Genomic DNA, 20,769 nt, shown 5'->3' with positions numbered 1-20,769 from the left:
AGATGGTTGTGAGCCACCATGTGGTTGCTGGGAATTGAACTCAGGACCTTTGGAAGAGCAGGCAATGCTCTGAGCCATCTCTCCAGCCCGAAACAAGGTTTCTTTGTGTAGTCCTGGCTGTCCTGGAACTTGCTCTGTAAACCAGGCTGGCCTCGAACTCAGAGATCCACCTGCCTCTGCCTCCTGAGTTCTGGGACTCAGGTCAGCATCAGCTGGCAACTGGCTTTGTTTTTAAATTGCACATCTTTAATCTTTAATCTCAGCTTTTCCATATATTAGCAACTCAATGCCAGGGTGGCAATCTCCCAGTGGCTGTGCCTAGGCTGAGGGAGGCAGGGACAGAAGTAAAACTGGAGTAGGGTTTTACTCCAGTTGGGGGGCTGGCCACATGGCAGCATAGCCTGAACCACCTGGAGCAGAGGCTGCACGTCTCAGAGCCATCATCCCTCACAGGAGCAGCAAAGGTAGTGCCTGGAGACTCGGAGTCCTTCTTCCTCTAGAGCCCACAGTTCTCTGAGGACACGGAAGCTGAGCAGGTTGGCAGACTTTGCCCAGGTTCCCACTGACGATCTGCCCACGTAAACACATGCAGATGTTTTCTCAACGCATCTTAGGCACTCCTTGCCTGCACACACAGCCTCATTTAACAACTGCAGGAGTCAACAGCAGCCAGGCTTCAAGTACAGCAGAGCTACAGAACTGACGTCGCAGCAGTGCACACGGAGGCACAGGGGTGTGACGTGCTCGGTTGGCAGCACTCGCTGGTGTGGGGCACTTCACAGGGGCTTGCTGTCCGCTTGAGCTGGACAGTGGGAGAATGGTCAGATTATAGTCCTCCTTTATTCCTTCCCTCAATGGTAAGCTTAGAGCATACATTTTAAACGAATTCTAAGATGGGGCTAAAAGTTAGGTAGCAGTGCTAAGTGGGTGTCATTGACCAGCCTAGCTTCCCCTGGCTGAGGCCTGATCTCTGCACAGCTGCCCCACTTCCCCTGGCTGAGGCCTGACCTCTACACAGCTGCCCAGCAGCTCCTCAGACCATGCTTGTATAAAAGCCCAAAGTAACATCCTTGTTTATTTTTCTCAGGTGTACAAAGAAGTATTTTAAGACAAGAATTCATAATGCAATGTACTTGAAAAGGACTTAGAGAAAAATAAAATACAACTCATGGAGATAAAGCAAATATAAATATTAATAACCACTGGACAGAAGCATTCCCAATGGAAACTGATTTTCTTAACTTTTGTACTCCATATAAAACTGTTCACGGGGTTGGGCTGATGCCTCACAAGCATGAGGTCCTGAGTTTAGATCCCTAGAATCCTCATGAACAAAACCTGGTGTGGGGAAAACACAAGAACCAAGCATGCTGGAAGGCACCTGCACCCCGTGACAGCGCGATGAGAGGGGGACTGTCTCAAACACACAGTGGAAGGAGCCCAGGGACTGACACTTGAGGCTGTCTTGAGATCTCCACATGTCATTACCTACACCCACACACGTGCCTGTCCCTACCCCAAAACATGCACACGAATACACATATACACATTAGAAGAGTTTATTAGCCGGGCGTTGGTGGCTCTGCCTTTTATCCTAGCACTCGGGAAGCAGAGGCAGGAGGATCTCTGATTTGAGGCCAGCCTGGAGTACAGAAAGCAAGAGAACAAGTTCCAGGAAAGACGGGGCTACATAGGAAGACCCTGTCTCAGGGAAAGAGGGGGAGGGGAGAGCTCACAGGAGGTCCACATGTGTTATGATGGAAGTTGAGGCGGGTGGATCATGAATTTGAAGCCAGCCTGGCTACAGAGTGATAATGTCTCAAAAATAAAAACAACTGTAGCACTTTGAAAACGTTCCTGTCTACCCTCCTGTGGTGCTCCGAATGAGAATGCCCTTCATAGGCATGCTTTGTCCCAAACTGAAAACTGCTTAGAAGGATTGGTAGGTGTGGCTATCTTGGAGGAGGTGCCCAGTGCTGTGTTCCCCAACCCACAACTCATGGATCTGGATATAAAGCTCAGAGCTCCTGCTGCTGCTCCAGAGCCAGGCCTGTCTGCTTCTCACCATGATGCTCATGGACTACCTAGGAAACTGTAAACAAAGCCCCCTAGAAGAGTTGCCTTGGTCATGGCGTCTCTTTAGAGCAATAGTGAAGGGCTCTTCAAGCAAGCCCAAGCATGGCATATACAGACCCGAGCACGGCAAACACGGCACCAACAGGTTTTGCAAGCGCGTGCACACACACACACACACACACACACACACACACACACACAAACTTTCTTTTCCACCACACCAAGGATCAGCCATGTCCTCTCCTTTCATTTGTTTATTCATTCTTTCATTTATTTTCATTCAGTATCCATATTCTCCTACAAATTTATTTGTTTGTTTTTGTTCAATATTCATATTCTCCTACAAATTTATTTGTTTGTTTGTTTTTGTTCAATATCCATATTCTCCTACAAAAAGGCTCTCAGTCCTGGTCAAACTGAGGACAATTTCCTAGCTGGGTGGCGATGGTGGTGCATGCCACCCAGCACTCAGGTGAAGGCAGAGGCAGGCGAATCTTAGTAAGTTCAAGGCCAGCTGGGGCTACAGAGTGAGTTCTAGGACAACAAGAGCTACACAGAGAAACTCTGTCTCGAAACCTCCCCCTGCCAAAAAACAGAAACAAAACAAATTTCTTATAAATGAGAATTTCTTATAAGATTAAACATATACTTAGTAAATGACCAAGTGACTTTATTTTTAAGTACCATAAGAGAATAGAGGAGCTATAGTAATGGCTGCAATTCCTAGAACCATACAGTGACTCACGGTCATTTGTAATTCCAGTTCCAGAGGACCTGATATGCTCTTCTGACTTTCAAGGGACAAGAAACACATGTACACATGCCTACAGGCAAAACGCTCACATATATAAAATAAGCAAATTAGAAAAAATAAAAATACAGACCACAACATACACTCTCCAATTCTGGTTTAACTTTACCATGGTGCAGAAGTTTATGCAGTCATTATAGCCTGTTGTGGGATAATCCTCTTGTACACTGTAAAGATTTGTCACTTGAATTGGTTTAATAAAATGCTGATTGGCCCGTAGCCAGGCAGGAGGTATAGGAGGGGTGACCAAACTAAGGATGATGGGAAGGAGAAGGGCAGAAATCAGCAGACGCCAGCCAGATGCAGAGGGAACAGGAGATAGATGAACATGCCATGCTGATAGAGGTAACACTACATGGTAGACCATAAATAAGGAATATGAGTTAATTTAAAACTCAAGAGTTAGCTAGCTACAAGCCTGAACTATTGGATGAGCATTTATAACTCATATTCAGCCTCTGAGTGGTTATTTGAGAACTTGCATGTAGGAGACAAATGTCTGATTAAAACAAGCCACACTTCAAAGTAGGTGCTGTGATCTTATCCTGGGCTAATGGCACGCATGACAATAACACCTAGAGAGGCTGTGCAGTGGCAGGGAACCACCTCATCCAGAGGGCCATGGAAACACAAGGCAAACAGCCACATTCTACAGTGTGCTATGCTGCTGAGCTATGACGCTCAGCAGGCTCGCGACATTAAATACATTTTTTACTGAAAAAGTTTATGTATACATAAATATATATATTTGCTTTTTTTTTTTTTAGAGACAGAGTTTCTCTGTGTAGTTTTAGAGTCTGTCCTGGAACTCACTCTGTAGACCAGGCTGGCCTCGAACTCACTGAGATCCACCTGCCTCTGCCTCCCAAGTGCAGGGTTTAAAGGCATGCACCACCACTGCTCGACTCTTAAAATATTTTTAGTCTGTGATGGGTTTGTCAGGAAAGTCGTCCATCCTAAGTGGAGGAACATCTGCCCTACCTGGTAGGAAACAGAAATAAACTATTGACATTTGTGATGTTAAGACAAATTCTTTCTCTCTCCCCTCCCCTTCCCTTCCCTCCCTCCTCCCTTTTCCTTTCGTCTCCTAGCCTCTCTGCCAACTGGTGGTCTATAACTGGAAAACCCAGAACTCCCTTTGCAGAGAACCTTCAGGCCTATCAGTCTGTTGGAAACTGATTTCTTTACCCATGAACCAACCTAGGCAAATTGTAAGTATTATAAAATATTAACTATGTAAAGATGTGTTACATTTATTTATGCTGCAGAATATTGTTTTAACTGTGCAATAGTGTGTTATTTTTGTTTATGTTGCAATTGTTTAACTATGTAAAGATGTGTTTCATTTGTCTCACCTTGCCTGCCCAAGGCACCTGATTGGTTTAATAAAAAGCTGAGCCACTAGCTAGGCAGGAGCGGGATAGGCGGGACAGGCAGGGAGAGAAAATAAACAGGGAGGGGAAAGCCAGGCTTGAGAGAAGAAAGAAGAGAAGGAAGAGGAGAGAACAAGGAGACACTCAGGGCTAGAAGCCAGGCAGACACCAGCCAGCGAGACATAGAGAAGCAGTAAAAGCAAGATACACAGAAAGAAAGCAAAGTAAAAACCCTGAGGCAAAGGTAGAGAAAGAGAAACAGATTAATGATGGAGGAAGGTCATTGGTTAATTAATAAAGAAACTGCTTGGTCTGATAGGTTAGAACATAGGTGGGTGGAGTAAACAGAACAGAATGCTCAGACGCCATGCTGCTCCTCTCCAGGGCAGACGCGATGAAGCAAGCCACCAGGTCAGACATGCTGAATCTTTCCCGGTAAGACTGGTGCTACACAGATTACTAAATATGGCTTAGGCAAGATGTGAGAATTAGCCATTAAGAGGCTAGAACTAATGGGCCAAGCAGTGTTTAAAAGAATACAATTTCCATGTAATTATTTCGGGGCATAAGGTAGCCAGGTGGCCAGGAGCCGGGTGGCAGGAACACAGGCCCGCAGCTCAGGCAACAGATTAATTTAGGTTAAAATAGCTAGCCAGACACATGACTAATCTAAGGGTGAGCATTCAAAACTAAAAATAACTCTGTGGAATGATTTGGGAGCTGGTTGGCAGGCCCAAAAGAAAAAGCCTAGTACGGTAAGCAGCTTCTAGGTACCCATTTCACTGCTGAGGAGAGGAACTGAATCATGACTGAAGCCAAGAAGAGCAACCAAGATGGATGCAGACAGAAAAGCTGACCAAATATTGCCCTCTATCCTACCAAAATGGTATTCCAACACTGACCAAGGGAAGTGGGCACTAGACACCAATGCCAGGCCCTCTGGGAGGTTTACAGGTAGTTTACCCCAGAAACCCAGCAGGCTATTAATATGGCTTTTGTCACACTGCCCCAAATATCTGCAGGAAGTTACAGAAATTAGAAGGGTATAAGAGACCGAATAGGTCCCAGTTACAATAGGGATCCTGACAGAAACCAAGAGTACTCAGGGGACCAAGTCAGCCTTGGGCAGGTTAGGGAAGGACCCATGTGCATACCGTAAAGGAACAGGACACTGGAAGAATGAGTGCTCACAGCACAGGCACAGATTGACAGGGCTAGGGATCCATACCAGTGAGCCCCCAGGAGTCCACAGTCACAGGAGAGGGAAATTCTCTGGTTCCTAGTGGATATGGATGCAGTCCATTCAGTGCTGACCCAACCCCTTAGTCCCCTCACTAAGAAAAGAATTACCATTCAAGGGGTCACAGAACCAAATCCTATGCTTGGAACACCACTCGAGAAGTAAACTCAGATGAGGTACTAAATATATCAGTGTAGTTTAGGGCTCCTTTAGGGACATAATGGGCCTGTGCATTTGGCCTTGCTAGATATGTAGCAGGTGAATATCTGGAATTAGGAGGGGAGGAAATCTGTGTATTCTATTCTATACCCTTCCCCAAACAGACATGTACACTGGAGAGAGTAGATGACATTTGCCTATATATAGTAGACACTACAACTATGAGGCCCAGAGCCTTGTTGAAGAAGAAAAATAGCAATCTCAGCTGCAGATATACCCCTCCTTCAGTGTTGAAGGCCGTGGAAATATACATCATATGGCAGTTGATAACTTAGATATCCACACACCACAGAGTGACTGGTCCCATCAAGGCAAGGCCTGCAGGACCATCAACTTTGGAAACTGTTGCTCACTTTTGCTAAAGCAGCTTAGAGTCTCCCCAATACCTGCATTGTAGTATGTAATCTCATGATTGCATCTCAATCTTATGGGCAAATATATCTATGGGTGGTCAGGAAGAAGAGTTTTCATTTAGCTATATAATTTTGATATATAGAACATATGCTTCATAACTAGATCTATCTGGTCCCATGAGGACTAACTGCACACAATTAGCTCACTTTCACCTCAGAGCAAGTTCAAATTAGATTAAAATTTTTTTTATAAATAGGTAAGTTTAAAACTTTACAGTTATTCACAAGGCAAAAGTTGCAGATGTCCAACCAAGGTTGCAACACAAAGCACCCTAAGAAAAGCATGCCAATTCTTTGCTTGCCAGTCTGCTGACAGCAGACCTACGCCTCAAAGTCTGTCACTAGGTACTGTGTTCCCATCATTTGCTCATGGACTTACCCCTGTAACCTTAGAACCTTGTGTTGCCATGGCAATGGCTCAGTTCCTTTTCGCTTACCCTAGGAATATGTTTTTGACCAATGATAGGTAACTTCTAATTTCTTTATCACTTCAAGGCTCCTGTGAGAGAGAGTTTAGAGAATAGGAGAGAAGCTAAGAGGGATTAGAATTAGGACAGGAGAATTAGAACAGAGGAGAAGAATAAAGAGTGATTCAAGCAGCACGTGTGTGAGCTCATTCCGCACCTTTTAGACTAGAAATTTCCTGAGTCCCCATGTGGTGGCAATCTAACCACTAGGAGGAAGTCAGCAGAGCTGCACTCAAGACACAGGAACTGCAGGAACAGCTGCCTTGGGAACCTCAGCTTTCATTATTCAAAATCAGAACATCAAACCTCTAAGGAGTAGACCAGGACATACAATGTCTCAAAGATTCCATAAGACAGCTTGCTTGCTTGCTTGCTTGCTTTCTTTCTTTCTTTATTTATTTATTTATTTATTTATTTATTTATTTTGGTTTTTCGAGACAGGGTTTCTCTGTGGCTTTGGAGCCTGTCCTGGAACTAGCTCTGTAGACCAGGCTGGTCTCGAACTCACAGAGATCCGCCTGCCTCTGCCTCCCGAGTGCTGGGATTAAAGGCGTGTGCCACCACCGCCAGGCAGGATGGCTTTAAAAAGAAGTGGATCCCTAGCAGAAATGGTTTTGCAAAACTGTCGAGAATGAAATTTGTTATTCCTAAAAGAAGGCCTTTGTGTTGCCCTAGGTAAAAAATGCTGTTTTTATACCAACTCAGGAATTATCCTGAAGAAACATTAAACCATGTCCAGAAAAACTTAGATGCAAAAGCAAAGGAGTGTTCTGCAGCCTCTAATGGGCACCAGTCCCTTTTCTCTTGGTCCCCATGACTCAACATCCTTTTAACTGCCTTGGCTGGACTTACTGCCCCTTACTATAATCAAGCCTTGCATTTTATTTATTTATATATTTACTTACTTACTCACTTATTATTTTATGTGCACTGGTGTTTTGCCATGAGTGTTGGGTCCCCTGGACTGGAGTCACAGAGAGTTGTGAGCTGCCAGGTGGGTGCTGGGAACTGAACCCTGGTCTTCTGGAAAAGCTGTAGGGTATTCTTAATTGCTAAGTCATCTCTTCAGCCCCAACGCTTGCATTTTAAATTGATTGCTAACATACATTAAAAGAATCAACTCTGTGAAAATATTAGCCCTACAGGCTCGTATCAACCTGCACCTCTGCAGCAATCAATGCTTCGATTCTTATGATCTAAGCCTGGGAGGACTATGATGGCAAAGGAAACACCATTTTCAAACACCATCCACTTTAGTCACTGGCCTCTGACCTAAATTCCTGAAAACTCAGACTTGCGTAACTACTGTGAAATTAACCACTTGCCCTGGTGTCTGTAGACTCTCTTACTGCTGTGGGCAGGGGAATGAGGCAGTTCCTCACATAGTTGTAAATTCTGCTTAAGTGGAGTAATTGTGGTGTTCACCTTTCCTCCACACGCTTCGGTGTGCCATGTCTGATCTGGCTTTGGAGACCGTGGCCCTGCTGTTATAATACACTTGACTAATTATAATCTGTATTGAGTCTGTGGTCTTCCCTCGGGGGTCTCAAACTCTGTAACATTAGAAAGAAGCAAAGGCTCTATCAGGACCATTTAATATTTTGATTTAAGACTCTGGTTCTGGTCAGCTAGTGCTGACAAATCAGCAGACAAGAGACCAGGGACAACGGGTGCTGGTCAGCTGGGGCTGAAGACAGCTGTGACAAGAGGCTAGCATCACTGGAGTCTTCTGGGAAGTGTTTCCTCAAGGTCAGCACACAGAAGCTGTGTTCCAGAAGTGGCCAAGGCTGCACCTTGTGCAAACAGCTGAACTTGGTAGTGTAAGTCAGGTGGTAGCGGTTTTTAAGGCATGAAGGGTCATGAAGAGCAGTCACGTCATGGGACTGTGTGGTAGGGCTGGAGTCCCTGAAGAGAGTCCAAGAGAGTCTACTGGTGAAAGAGCAGCCCATTTGCAGTGAAGACCTCAGCATTCTGGAGAAGTCACTACCAAGGGAGAGTCATCAAGAATAGAGTAGCCGCCAGGTGCACACACCTTTAATCCCAGTACTCAGGAGGCAAAGACATGTCTATGTGAGTTCGAGGCCAGCCTGGTCTACAAATCTAGTTCCAGGACAGCTAGGACTGTCACATGGAGAAATCCTGTCTTGAGCAACCATCCTCCCCCCCTCCCCCCCCAAAAAAAAGGAACAGAAAAGCCAAGAGGAGGTTGGGACAGCCAGAGCCTAAATGACAAGCTGTATGTGTTTGCGCTCACTCTCTTTCTCAGTTTTTCAAGACAGAGTTTCTCCATGTAGGCCTGGCTGTCCTGAAAATCACTCTGTAGACCAGGCTGTCCTCAAACTCACAAAAGTCTGCCTGCCTCTTCCTCTCCAGTGCTGGGATTAAGGTGTATGTCACCACCGCCTGGCTAAGATATTTTCCTCTTTCTTTCTTTCTTTCTTTCTTTCTTTCTTTCTTTCTTTCTTTCTTTCTTTCGTTTTTTGCTTGTTTGTTTGTTTGTTTGAGATAGGGTTTCCCTGTGTAACAGTCCTAGCTGTCCTGGAACTAGCTCTAGCTTTTGTAGACCAGGCTGGCCTTAAACTCACAGGAATCTGCCTGCCTCTGCCTCCTGAGTGCTGGGATTAAAGGAGTGCACCACCACCACCCGGCCCTAAAATAGTTTCTTAATAAACTTGCTTGGCATAAGACACGACTTGTGCAAGATCTCTTGACCACAGCTTTTCTATTTTCTTCATCTTTTCACCTCCCAGTCTTCCACCTCAGGGAAGAACAGCCTACTGCTCTAGATCAGTTCTGGAAATAAGTTCTCTCTGCTCAAAATCCATTGGGTTTTTGTTTTTTTAAACAAACAGGGTCTGGCTATGTAACCTGGATTGGCTGGAAAATAGTTATGCCAGACCAGACTAGCCTTGAATCTGCAATCTTCCTGCCTCTGTCTCCTGAATGCTGGAAACACAGGCATTGCATGCTACCATATTTGACCTGCGTAATTCTTCATAAAATTGTTAACATGTTTGCCCTTCCTCCTTCAGTGAGCTATTGTGAAGCCTTAACAGACTTACACAAGGTACTGATGGAACCTAAGGTACTGTTTGTTGTAGAATATTATTCTAAGGTGCGTTATTTTTGTTTATGCTCTGGAACATTTGTTTAATGATGCAAAGATGTGTTTGGTTAAATAAAAGTCACCTGCAGTTCAGAGGCTGAGTCAGCTACTCAGGAAGTAGTAGGGAGGAGGCAGGTGGAGAAGGGTTCATAAGGAGGGGTGAGAAAAAGCTCAAGGATTTCTTGGGAGACACGAGGCGGTGAGCTAGACGAGATGCTTGCTATTTAGCCTCTCTGGGAAGCAGGATTCTACCTCAACCTTTGAATCTTGAGTTCTTTAGCTGGACAGAGATTTAGTTAAATTCTCCTAGTAGCATTGAAAGAGTTGGTCAGTGCCAAGGGAACAGAATTTCCTCAGGCGGCAGCTCTAGTGTCCTAGCCACTGTCGGTAGCGGTAGAGTTGCAATTGCTGACTAGAACAGAACAATCACTAAAAAAGAGGACAGCAAATGTCTTAGTGTTCTACTGCTGTGAAGAGACATAAAAGCCATGGCAACTCCTATAAATCATTTAATTGGGGCTTATGTACAGTTTCAGAGGTTTAGTCCATTATCATCATGACAGCAAGCAGGCAGACATGGAGCTGAAGAAGTAGCTCAGAGTTCTACACCCAGATTCACAGGGAGCAGGAAGACAAAGGCATGGCCTGGCTTAGACTTTTGAAACCTCAAAGCGCCACCCCTCACCCCAGTGACACATTCCTCCAACAAGGCCACACCTCCTAATCTTCTCAAGTACTTCCACTCCCTGATGACCAAGCATTCAGATATATGGGGACCATTCTTATCCAAACCACCACTGGTATTATAACCACAGTCTTCAGATGTCTGACTCCAGAGCTAGGCATACTGGCTCAGGCCTGTAAGCCAGCACTTGAGAGGCTCTAGATCAGTCCGCGGCAGTGAGACGCTGTCTGATATGAAAGATGAGAAAATGTTTTTCTGGAGAGAATCTTAGAAGGTAAGAAGAACAAAGCCTGGTGGCTGGCACACTAATAGGTATTAGTTAACAGGAACGATTTACATGGGGAAAGCTACTGACTACTCCCCCATGCTCATCTTCTGAAATGCCAAAAAAATGACATTTTTAGTAAAAACAATATCATCCTATCCCTCAGGCTGTGCTGGTGACTTAGGAGCTCAATATAACAGCAGCCACCAGTTTTTATGTGGGTGCAATCTGTACTCAGGTCTTCGTCCTTGCACAGCAACCACTATTACCTATGAAGCCACGTGCCAGCTCCCTGAATTCATTATCTTTAAAGCTCTGCAATAACTAATAGTCACAACTGGGAAAATCTCTTTCATTTGCAATGATAGTTTAGGTGGGAAATGTATGATATTTTGTTTATGTTAACAAATAAAGCCTGCTTGTAGTCAGTGGACAGAGGCCGCTACTAGTTAGTTAACCATAGTGGTCAGAGGTCTGTAAAGAAATGAGACAGGAAGTGACAAGGCAGGACAGAAAGAGGATCTAGGCCTTTTTGGTTGGAAGAACAGAAGAGGTAGGAAGTCACTGGTGTGTGCTCCCACTGCTTCACTGGTATTTCAGGTTCTTACCCTGGTATCTGACTCCTGTTTTTTATTGATAGTTTAATTAGATTTACGCTTTGCTGGTCCCTTGACGAATCACATCTTTCTTTTGTTAAATTAGGATGAAGAGAAGACAGTTTTGTGGGGTTTTGCAAATACGTATTGATGGAGGAAGGTCATTGGTTAAAAAAATAAAGAAACTGCCTTGGCCCATTTTATTGGTTAGAATATAGGTGGGTGGAGTAAACAGAACAGAATGCTGGGAGGAAGAGGAAGTGAGCTCAGAGACACCATGCTCCCCTCTCCCAGGCAGACGTGATAGCTCTGCTCTCTAAGGCAGACGGCGATGCAGCCAGCCACCAGGTCAGACATGCTGAATCTTTCCTGGTAAGCGCACCTCGTGGTGCTACATAGATTATTAGAAATGGGTTAAGAGGCTGAAACTAATGGGCCAGGCAGTGTTTAAAAGAATACAGTTTGGCCGGGCGATGGTGGCGCACGCCTTTAATCCCAGCACTCGGGAGGCAGAGGCAGGCGGATCTCTGTGAGACCAGCCTGGTCTACAGAGCTAGTTCCAGGATAGGCTCCAAAGCCACAGAGAAACCCTGTCTTGAAAAAAAAAAAAAAAAAAAAAAAAAAGAATACAGTTTGTGTGTTGTTATTTCGGGGCATAAGCTAGCCAGGCGGCCGGGGTGCCAGGGATGCAGCCCCACCGCTCCTATTACAACAACGTATGAGTGTGTAACACATGACATGTATGTGCGGCTACTGGAGCAGAGCCCAGAGGTGGACGTCAGGTGTCCTGCTCTATCAGCCTCTACCCTGTCCCCTTACAGCAGGGCATCTCACTGAACCTCGACCTAGGTTAAAGGCAGCAAGCCCCAGCAATGTTACTGTTTCTGTCCCTCCCACAACAGTGAAGTTAAGTTGCAAGTCACATGACCACATCCAGCTTGTAGTTGCGGCTGGTGACCTGAACTCAGATCCTCAAGCTTGTACAGCAGCTGCTCTTACTTGATGAGCCAATTCCCAGGCTGTAAAATTACATCTTTACATCACATTTCAACAGTTACTGAATGGCTTGGGCCAGAGAAAGCATAGGTAGATAAGGTACTCCAATACGCAAGATGCACGGTTCAGGAATCGTGTAGCTGCCCCGTCCCTACCATGTGAAAACTGGTGTGGAGCATTCTGAGCACTAATAATAATAATAATAAAGAGATTTGATTACAACAGTCTGGTTCCTGGTGAGAATGAATCCATATCACAGAAGCTAACAAGCTACCTCCTCAGCCCAAAACAAGAGCCAAGATGGCTGGTGGCAATACCAGTGCAAGAAATAATCTCAACAGCAAGCACTTTCTACTCAGGTGCATGGGGAAACCAGTAGCAGGTCTTTGAACAGAAGACAAGCTTGACAGGACATCCAAGGTGTGACTCCCACGATAGTTCAAAAGCCACCAGAGACATGAGACCCAGGAAAGCAGATGTGATTTGTTCAAACAATTTCAGTGGGGCAATTTAGAAAATGACAGCTGTCTGAGATGAGAGCAGGTCACGCCCACTCATTCCTACCTCCCAGTGACTAGCAAGTTTGGGCGGAATCTCCAATCCCAGCTTCTCAAGTTTCTGATCCCTGTACTTCTCATACTGCCGGTACCCCACATACCCACCACCTGTTGCCAACAGGATGGGCACAGGGCGCAACAGGAACAAGGATCGGAGAGGAGCAGTATGCATTTTTCTGGCACCTGTAACAACAAAAACCAAGGAGATTCTGAGCCTGGAAGACAGAATTAAAAACGAAGATTGCAATCCCGCTTCCACAAGAGTCAGAAAGAAATCCTCAGTGAAGGGGAGTGGGCTGGTCAGGTGCCAAAGCACAGATCCTGAGGCCCTTCTCCAATCCGCCACTCAGTGGAGGATAGGCATCTTGGCTATGGAACTGGTCATGGACAGAAAACAAAAACTCCAGCCGGGCGATGGTGGCGCACGCCTTTAATCCTAGCACTCGGGAGGCAGAGGCAGGTGGATCTCTGTGAGTTCGAGACCAGCCTGGTCTACAGAGCTAGTGCCAGGACAGGCTCCAAAGCCACAGAGAAACCCTGTCTCGAAAAACCAAAAAAAAAAAAAAAAAAAAAAAAAAAAAAAAAAGAAAACAAAAACTCCAAACCAAGTTGGGCTTCATTATGTAGGCCTATGATCCCAGCTACTCCTGAGGCCAGGCTGGGTAACTCCCCTATCTCAAAACAAAAGGTTAAAACAGGCCTAGTGATCAAGCTCAGTGAGAGAGAACCTGCCTAGCATGTACAAAACCCTATGGTCCACCCTTGGCACCATTTAAAAAAATGAAGGAAGGTCAGGTGTGGTGGCCCACATCTTTAATCTCGGCACTGCCTAGGCAGAGGCAGGTAAATCTCTGTGAATTCAAGGTCAGCCTGGAAGACGTATTCAATTCTAGGCCAATCAGAGCTACACAGTGATACCATGTCACACAAAATCAAAACCAAAACAAAACGAGCTCACAAATAAATGAAGATAGGAGGAACAGAGAGAAAGACAATCTGAAAGCGATTCAGAAACTAATCAAAGTAGACACAGCTGTCTACCAACCTCCAGGTACCAGTTCTCACCCTGGGCTCTTCTCTTGGAAGTTAGATGAGATGATGTACAATTCTAAAATGTATAAATCGTATGCTTCAGACAATTCAATAACAACAAAGACAGACAGCCCAAGGTGAGTGACAGCTGTCAGTAGTACAGTGCTCACCTAGGTTGTTCAAGGCCTTGGAGTCAATTCCCAGTACCACACTCACAGACACACTGACCAACAATCCACCTGAAAATACTTTAAAAGGACCTGGAGAAGGCCTGGAGAGATGGCTCAGTGGTTGAGAGCACTGACTGCTCTTCCAGAGCACCCGGGTCCAATTCCCAACACCCACACAGCAGTTCACAACTGTCTGTAACTCCAGATGCAACATCCTCACACAGACATGCATAAAGCAAAACACCAATAAAATAAAATTAAACTAAATTTAAAGAGGGGGAGGTTGGAGAGGTGGCTCAGTGGCTAATGTACTAACTCTTCTTGAAGAAGGCCGAGGTTCAGTTCCCAGCACGCACATGTGGTTCACAACCATCTCTAACTCCAGTTCCGATCCGATGCCCTCTTCTGGCCTCCATGGAGACCAGGATCACATACAGTGCACATGCATATATGCAGGCAAACATGTAGACACATAAAATTAAAAAAAAAAAACTAAAAACATAAAAGATTTAAACTCAGCAGGGTCATGGTGGTGTACAACTTTAATTCCAGCACTCAGTAGACAGAAGCAAGCAGATCTCTATGAGTGCAAGGCCAGCCTCGTCGAGAGAGAAAACCTAACAACAATTAAACCAGCTAGGCATATTGACTACAGGTCCTCGTACTTAGAAAGGTGAGGCAGGCGGTGGTGGCGCATGCCTTTACCTTTAATCCCAGCACTTGGGAGGCAGAGGCAGGAGGATCTCTGTGAGTTCGAGGCCAGCCTGGTCTACAAAGGGAGTTCCAGAACAGGCTCCCAAGCTACAGAGAAACCCTGTTTTGAAAAACCAAAAAAAAAAAAAAAAAAAGAAAGGTGAGGCAGGATGGCACGCTACATAGTAAGACCCTGTCACAATAAAAATAAACAAAGAATAAAAGAATTAAAATTTGGTCACAAACAAATGGACCAATAAACACATGAAAAGATGTGTTCAGCCGGGCGTTGGTGGCGCACGCCTTTAATCCCAGCACTCGGGAGGCAGAGGCAGGCGGATCTCTGTGAGTTCGAGACCAGCCTGGTCTACAGAGCTAGTTCCAGGACAGGCTCCAAAGCCGCAGAGAAACCCTGTCTCGAAAAACCAAAAAAAAAAAAAAAAAAAAAGATGTGTTCATATGTTATGGATTGAACTGAGACTCCCCAAAAATCCTGTGCTAAAGCTCTAACCTCAGTCCTTAAGGGGAGACAGGGTCTTTACAGAGGTTGCAAGCAAAGTGGGTTGTCAGGGTGGTTCTAAATTCAAGAGGACTGGGGAGCCTGATGAACTGGGCAACGGTACACACATGCACACTGGGAGAACAGCGCTAACGCGAACGTGGAGATCAGCAACCCGTCTCTAGGCAAGAAAAGCCAGAAGCTGCCCCTGAAAGCTAGGCAAGAGGCCTGCAGCGGATGCTCCCTCACGGCACGCAGGTGTCTACCTTCTACAGTCACAGTTTTTGGCATTCGTTACAGCCTTAGCAGATCAAGGTGCTATCACTATTGGTCAAGGAAATATAAATCAAAACCACAGTGAGATACACCTCATACCTATCAATATGGTAAAGTGTCAGAAATTAAATTAAGAATGTTAAGTGTCAGAAAGGGCAAAGAAATGGAAGTCTGAATGTAAAAATGGGGTACCTACATTGAAGCTTGGCAATTCCTCAAAATGTTACACAAACTTTGAGATTTGATCTTCACAATAACCAAAAACCAAAACCAGCCAGTCACCACAGGCCCCAACAGGTAATATGTCTGAAGGCACTAAAACTTAGGTGACTTAACTTATCCCTGGGGCTGGAGAGATGGCTCAGCTGTTGAGAGCACTGGCTGCTCTTCCAGAGGACCTGGGTTCAAGACTCAGCACCTATATGGCAGCTCACAACTGCTTGTAACTCTAGTTACAAGGGATCAGACACCCTCATTCAGACACACAGACACATATGCAGGGAGACATCAATGCGTATAAAATGGAAATAAATCTTTTTTTTTTTTTCCGAAACAGGGTTTCTCTGTAGCTTTGGAGCCTGTCCTGGAACTCACTTTGTAGAACCAGCCTGGCCTCGAACTCACAGAGATCCGCCTGTCTCTGCCCCCCAAGTGCTGGGATTAAGGGTGTGAGCCACCACTCCCTAGTGGAAATAATTTTTTTTTAAAAAGTAAGTAAAGTAAAATAAAATAAAAGGAAGAAGAAAAGAAAAAAACCTTACCCTTTGGTGTGGGACAATTCTGTATTCTGTGAATTATGTTTTAAATAAATGCTGATTGGCCAATAGACAGGCAGGAAGTATAGGTGGGACAACCAGACAGGAAGTAGAGTAGAGGCGGGTCAATGAGAACAGGAGAATTCTGGGAAGGAGGAAGCCCATTCCTCCCCAGTCCTGTCCAGACACCAAAGAAGGAAGATGTGACTTGCCCCGCTGAATAAGGTACCGAGCCATGTGGCTAGCATAGACAAGAATAAGGGGCTAATATAAGTTATAATGGTTAATAAGAAGCCTGAGCTAATGGGCCAATCAGTTTATAACTTATGCAGACCTCTGCGTGATTTCTTTGAGATTTACAGGCTGTGGGAACTGGGCAGGACAGAAACCCCAACAAGCAGGCCCTCATGCTACAACCCCTGAATGGTCGGTCAACAGCAGCACAGTTTACAACCAGGAAACAGAACAATCCAAATGATCATCAACTGATAAATTAATAAACAAGTGTCAGGTTGGTAATGAACCCTACAATGCTAGCATTCCAGAAACTGATGCAAAAAGATCATAAATTCAAGGCCAGCCTGAGCTTTTAAGACCCTATCTCAAAAGGTTAAATAATTGGGGGTAGGGGCACAATAGGACACACACACAACGTGATACCTTTATCAGGTAACATGGGTTATTAAATAAAAGCCCACTGATAAGTATGGGGTACTTTTGTGACCCCCCCAAACATTACATTGTTCTGGGTTATCCTCTGGAACTTGATGTTAATGTCTGCTGGCTGGGCACAGTGGCGCACACCTGGGGCAGGCAGAGCTCTGTGAATTTGAAGTAAGCCTAGTCTATATGGTGAGTTCCAGACCAGCCAGGGGTACACAATGAGAGCCTATCAAAAAAAAAGACATCACACAAGAGTCACAGAACATGAAGAAATAAAGCTAGTATTGACCTGGAAGTTTCAGCCCTACTGACTAGCTTTTATAGTGTTGGAAGATCCTATGCATGCAACCAGGGGAGAAAAGTAATCAATATTCTGAACCACCTCTGAGCTCTGTAAACTATGATAGTGGCACACGTTGTGACATGAATGATAAAGGAGTAACCAACTATTTTCTGGTTGGCTGTGAGGCTGCTCACAAGACAAACTGGCACTGTTAACTGCGCTGTAAACTCAAGCTGGATGGCTCACAGACTGTAGGGGAACATCTATGATTCTGCTGGACGGACAGGTATTAAACTGCCCTTAAGTACTTATTTTTATACTCATAGATTATTAGTGCACCTCTCAACCCTCATCAAAGAAGCTGATTTTTGCAGTTGATAGCAATAAATACAAAGACCTACAACTAGTGAACATGAAGAAAATGAAGAGATTGTGGGATGCCTATGCTAAATGAGACCTATGTATCACACCCCTTCCTTCCAAGGCTCAGGGATGCCTACGGAAGAGAAGGCAGAAAGAATGCAAGAGCCAGCAGAAGTGGGTGACTGCAGCAAAACTGTGTTTCTAGACACGACAGGGCTAACAAACACACAGTTTCACAATAGATGGGACTGTATGCACAAACCTGTGAGAGCAAGCCAGCCAAAACCCCAACAGAATTTTTTCCTCAGAAGTGACAAAATCCCACCCCTATCTGAGGTAGGTAACTGATGGCTCCTGTGAGAGGGAGAGTCAGTTTTTGTTCTTTGGTGATGCAGTTCCTGACTGACTACTGAAGCTCTCATAGACAGCCCTTCACCCATGCACATACTGGAAACACAAAGTGGTTTTAAAAGTAAGAACACAAGGGCTGAGAGATGGTTAAGAGCACTGACTGTTCTTCCAGAGGTCCTGAGTTCAATTCCCAGCAACCACATGGTGGCTCACAGCCATCTATAATGAGATCTGGTGCCCTCTTTTGGCCTGCAGGGATGCTGGCAGATGCTGTATACACAATTAATAAATAAATTTTAAAAAAAAATTAAAAAATTTAAAAAAAGATGTAGACTTATTGAAAAAAAAAAGTAAGAACACAAGACCAGGCAATGGTGGCGCATGTGGGAGGCAGAGGCAGGTGAATCTTAGAGCATTTGAGGCCAGCCTGGTCTATAAAGTTAACTCAAGGACAGTCAGGACTGTAACACAGAGAAACCTGTCTCAACCCCCCCCACACACACACACAAAGGTGGAAATGGTATGGTGGTGGGGGAAAGGGATGTTGAGGTAGAGGTAGTTTTGATAGTTTATGTATGTGCACAGTGTTCTGCCTGCATGAGAGGCAGAGGCTAGTCTGGTCTACAGATCTAGTTCCAGGGTAGCTAGGACTGTTACACAGAGAAACCCTGTCTTGAAAAACTAAAAAAAGTTTACTGGGCTTGGCGGCACATAAGATGCCTTTGATCCCAACACCTGGGAGGCAGAAGCAGATGGATCTCTGTGAATTCCAAGCCAGCCTGGTCTACATAGTGAGGTCCAGGACAGCCAGGGATATAGAGAGAGACCCTGGCTCAAAAAACAAAAACAGCGTAACAGGTGTTTTTTGTTGAGGAGACAAATGATGTTTATATAACAGTGAAAATACTATAAACTGCTCAAACAGCTACTACTCTGGAGGCAGAGGCACATGAATCTCTATGAGTTCAAGGCCAGCCAAAAATACAAAGTGAGATCTTTTCTCTCCAAAACAATACTCTGCTGAATTGTATACTTACAGAAGTGAAGTTTATGGTAGTGAGTTATCTCAGTAGATGGACATGTTTAAAATCTTATGTATCTAGAATGGCATATCATTTAGTTGCAAAGAGGAAAGTCTAGAACCTAGAGAGTTGGCTCAGCAATTAAGGTCTTCCAGAGGACCCAATCTGGTTCCCTGTTACAGCGGAATATTTATTTAACTATGCAAAGATGGGCTGCATTTGTTTAGTTATGCAAAGATGTGTTGCTGTTTTACCCTGCCTGCCTAAGGCACCTGATTGGTCTAATGAAAAGCTGAACAACCAATAGTAAGAGAGGAGATATAGGTGAAACTTGCAGGCAGGAAGAATAAGAGGAAGAATCTCAGGCACGGGGGGGGGGGGGGGGATGCCAGGGGCAAGACAGATATGGAAGCAAGATAGCAGGATATACAGAATAAAAGAAAGGTAAAAAAAAAAACCCAAGGCAAAATGTAGATGATTAGAAACAGGTTAAATTAAGTTATAAGAGCTACTCGGACAAACATAAGCTAAAGGCCAAGCTTTTATAATTAAAAGAAGTCTCTGTGTCACTATTTGGGAGCTGGCTGATAGGACAGAGAAAACGCTCAGCCACAGTTCCCAGAACCCAGGTCAGGTGGCTCACAACCACCTGCAATGCCTGCTTCAAGGAGATCCAATATCTTTGGCTTCTGAAGGCATCTACACTCATATGCACATACCCCCACACAAAAACACATAAGTAGGGCTGGAGAGATGGCTCAGTGGTTAAGAGCATTGCCTGCTCTTCCAAAGGTCCTGAGTTCAATTCCCGGCAACCACACGGTGGCTCACAACCATCTGTAATGAGGTCTGGTGCCCTCTTCTGGCCTGCAGACATACACACAGACAGAATATTGTATACATAATTAATTAACTAATAAAAAAATCCATGGCCTTTAAAAAAACACACAAGTACACAAGGCTAAAAATAATAAAAACAAATTATTTTTACCCTTTTATTTTTTCAAGACAGGGTTTCTCTTTCTAGCCTTGGTTGTCTTAGAACTCACTTTGTAGACCAGGCTGGCCTCAAGCTCACAGAGATCTGCCTGCCTTTGCCTTCCAGTGCTGGGATTAAAGACATGCACCACCACGCCCAGTTAAATATTTTTTTAAAAAAAAAAGGAAAAAGAAAGGGCTAGAAAGTGGTTCGGTGGCTAAGAGTACTTGTTGCTGTTGCACAGGACTAAGGTTTGGCTCCCAGCACCCAAATCATGGCTCATGGTAACTGCAACTCCAGTTACCAGGAATCAAGGCACCCTCTTCTTCTGTGCACGCCAGACACTCACATGGTACACATATGCACATGCAGACAAAATATTTACATACATAAGATAAATACATCTAATTTTCTTAAAAAGGGAAATCCACTTGTGTTAAGTATATTAAATCTGGGTTGGAGAGATGGCTCAGAGGTTAAGAGAACTGACAGTTCTTCTAGAGGTCCTGAGTTTACTTCCCAGCAACCACATGGTGGCTCACAACCATCTGTAATAAGATCTGGTGCCCTCTTCAGGGCCTGCAGGGATACATACAGACAGAACACTGTATACATAATTAATAAATAAATAAATCTTTTTTTAAAAAAAAAGAATATTAAAACTAGCTGGGTAGTGGTAGTTCATGCCTTTAATGCACTCAGGAGGCAGAGGCAGGAAGATCTCTGTGAGTTCAAGGCCAGCCTGGCCTACAAAATGAGTTCCAGGACAGTCAAGGACAGCCAGAGCTTTTACACAGAGAAACCCTATTTGGAAAAAACCAAGATAGATAGATAGATAGATAGATAGATAGATAGATAGATAGATAGATAGATAGATAA

The 20,769-nt window shown here is 44.6% G+C and overlaps 1 protein-coding gene across 4 annotated transcripts in view; it reads right to left on the bottom strand.

The window, feature by feature from the left end:
- Positions 1-20,769, bottom strand: part of Pisd (phosphatidylserine decarboxylase) — a 56,059-nt gene that overhangs the window by 12,907 nt on the left and 22,383 nt on the right. For 2 of the 4 annotated variants that reach the window (XM_013353382.2, XM_026788694.1), the window contains exon 3: positions 12,812-12,987. The exons of 1 other annotated variant lie outside the window; for it this stretch is intronic. In XM_013353382.2, the coding sequence (XP_013208836.1) occupies positions 12,812-12,987 (176 nt within the window). The remainder of the gene's footprint in view (positions 1-12,811; positions 12,988-20,769) is intronic. One more of the 4 variants, XM_026788695.1, reaches the window with a different exon arrangement.

Source organism: Microtus ochrogaster, unplaced genomic scaffold, assembly GCF_000317375.1.
Source record: "Microtus ochrogaster isolate Prairie Vole_2 unplaced genomic scaffold, MicOch1.0 UNK6, whole genome shotgun sequence".
In the NCBI taxonomy this organism is placed as follows: domain Eukaryota; kingdom Metazoa; phylum Chordata; class Mammalia; order Rodentia; family Cricetidae; genus Microtus; species Microtus ochrogaster.
Note: the sequence above shows the minus strand (reverse complement) of the source record. Positions and strands in the feature narration are given on the sequence as shown.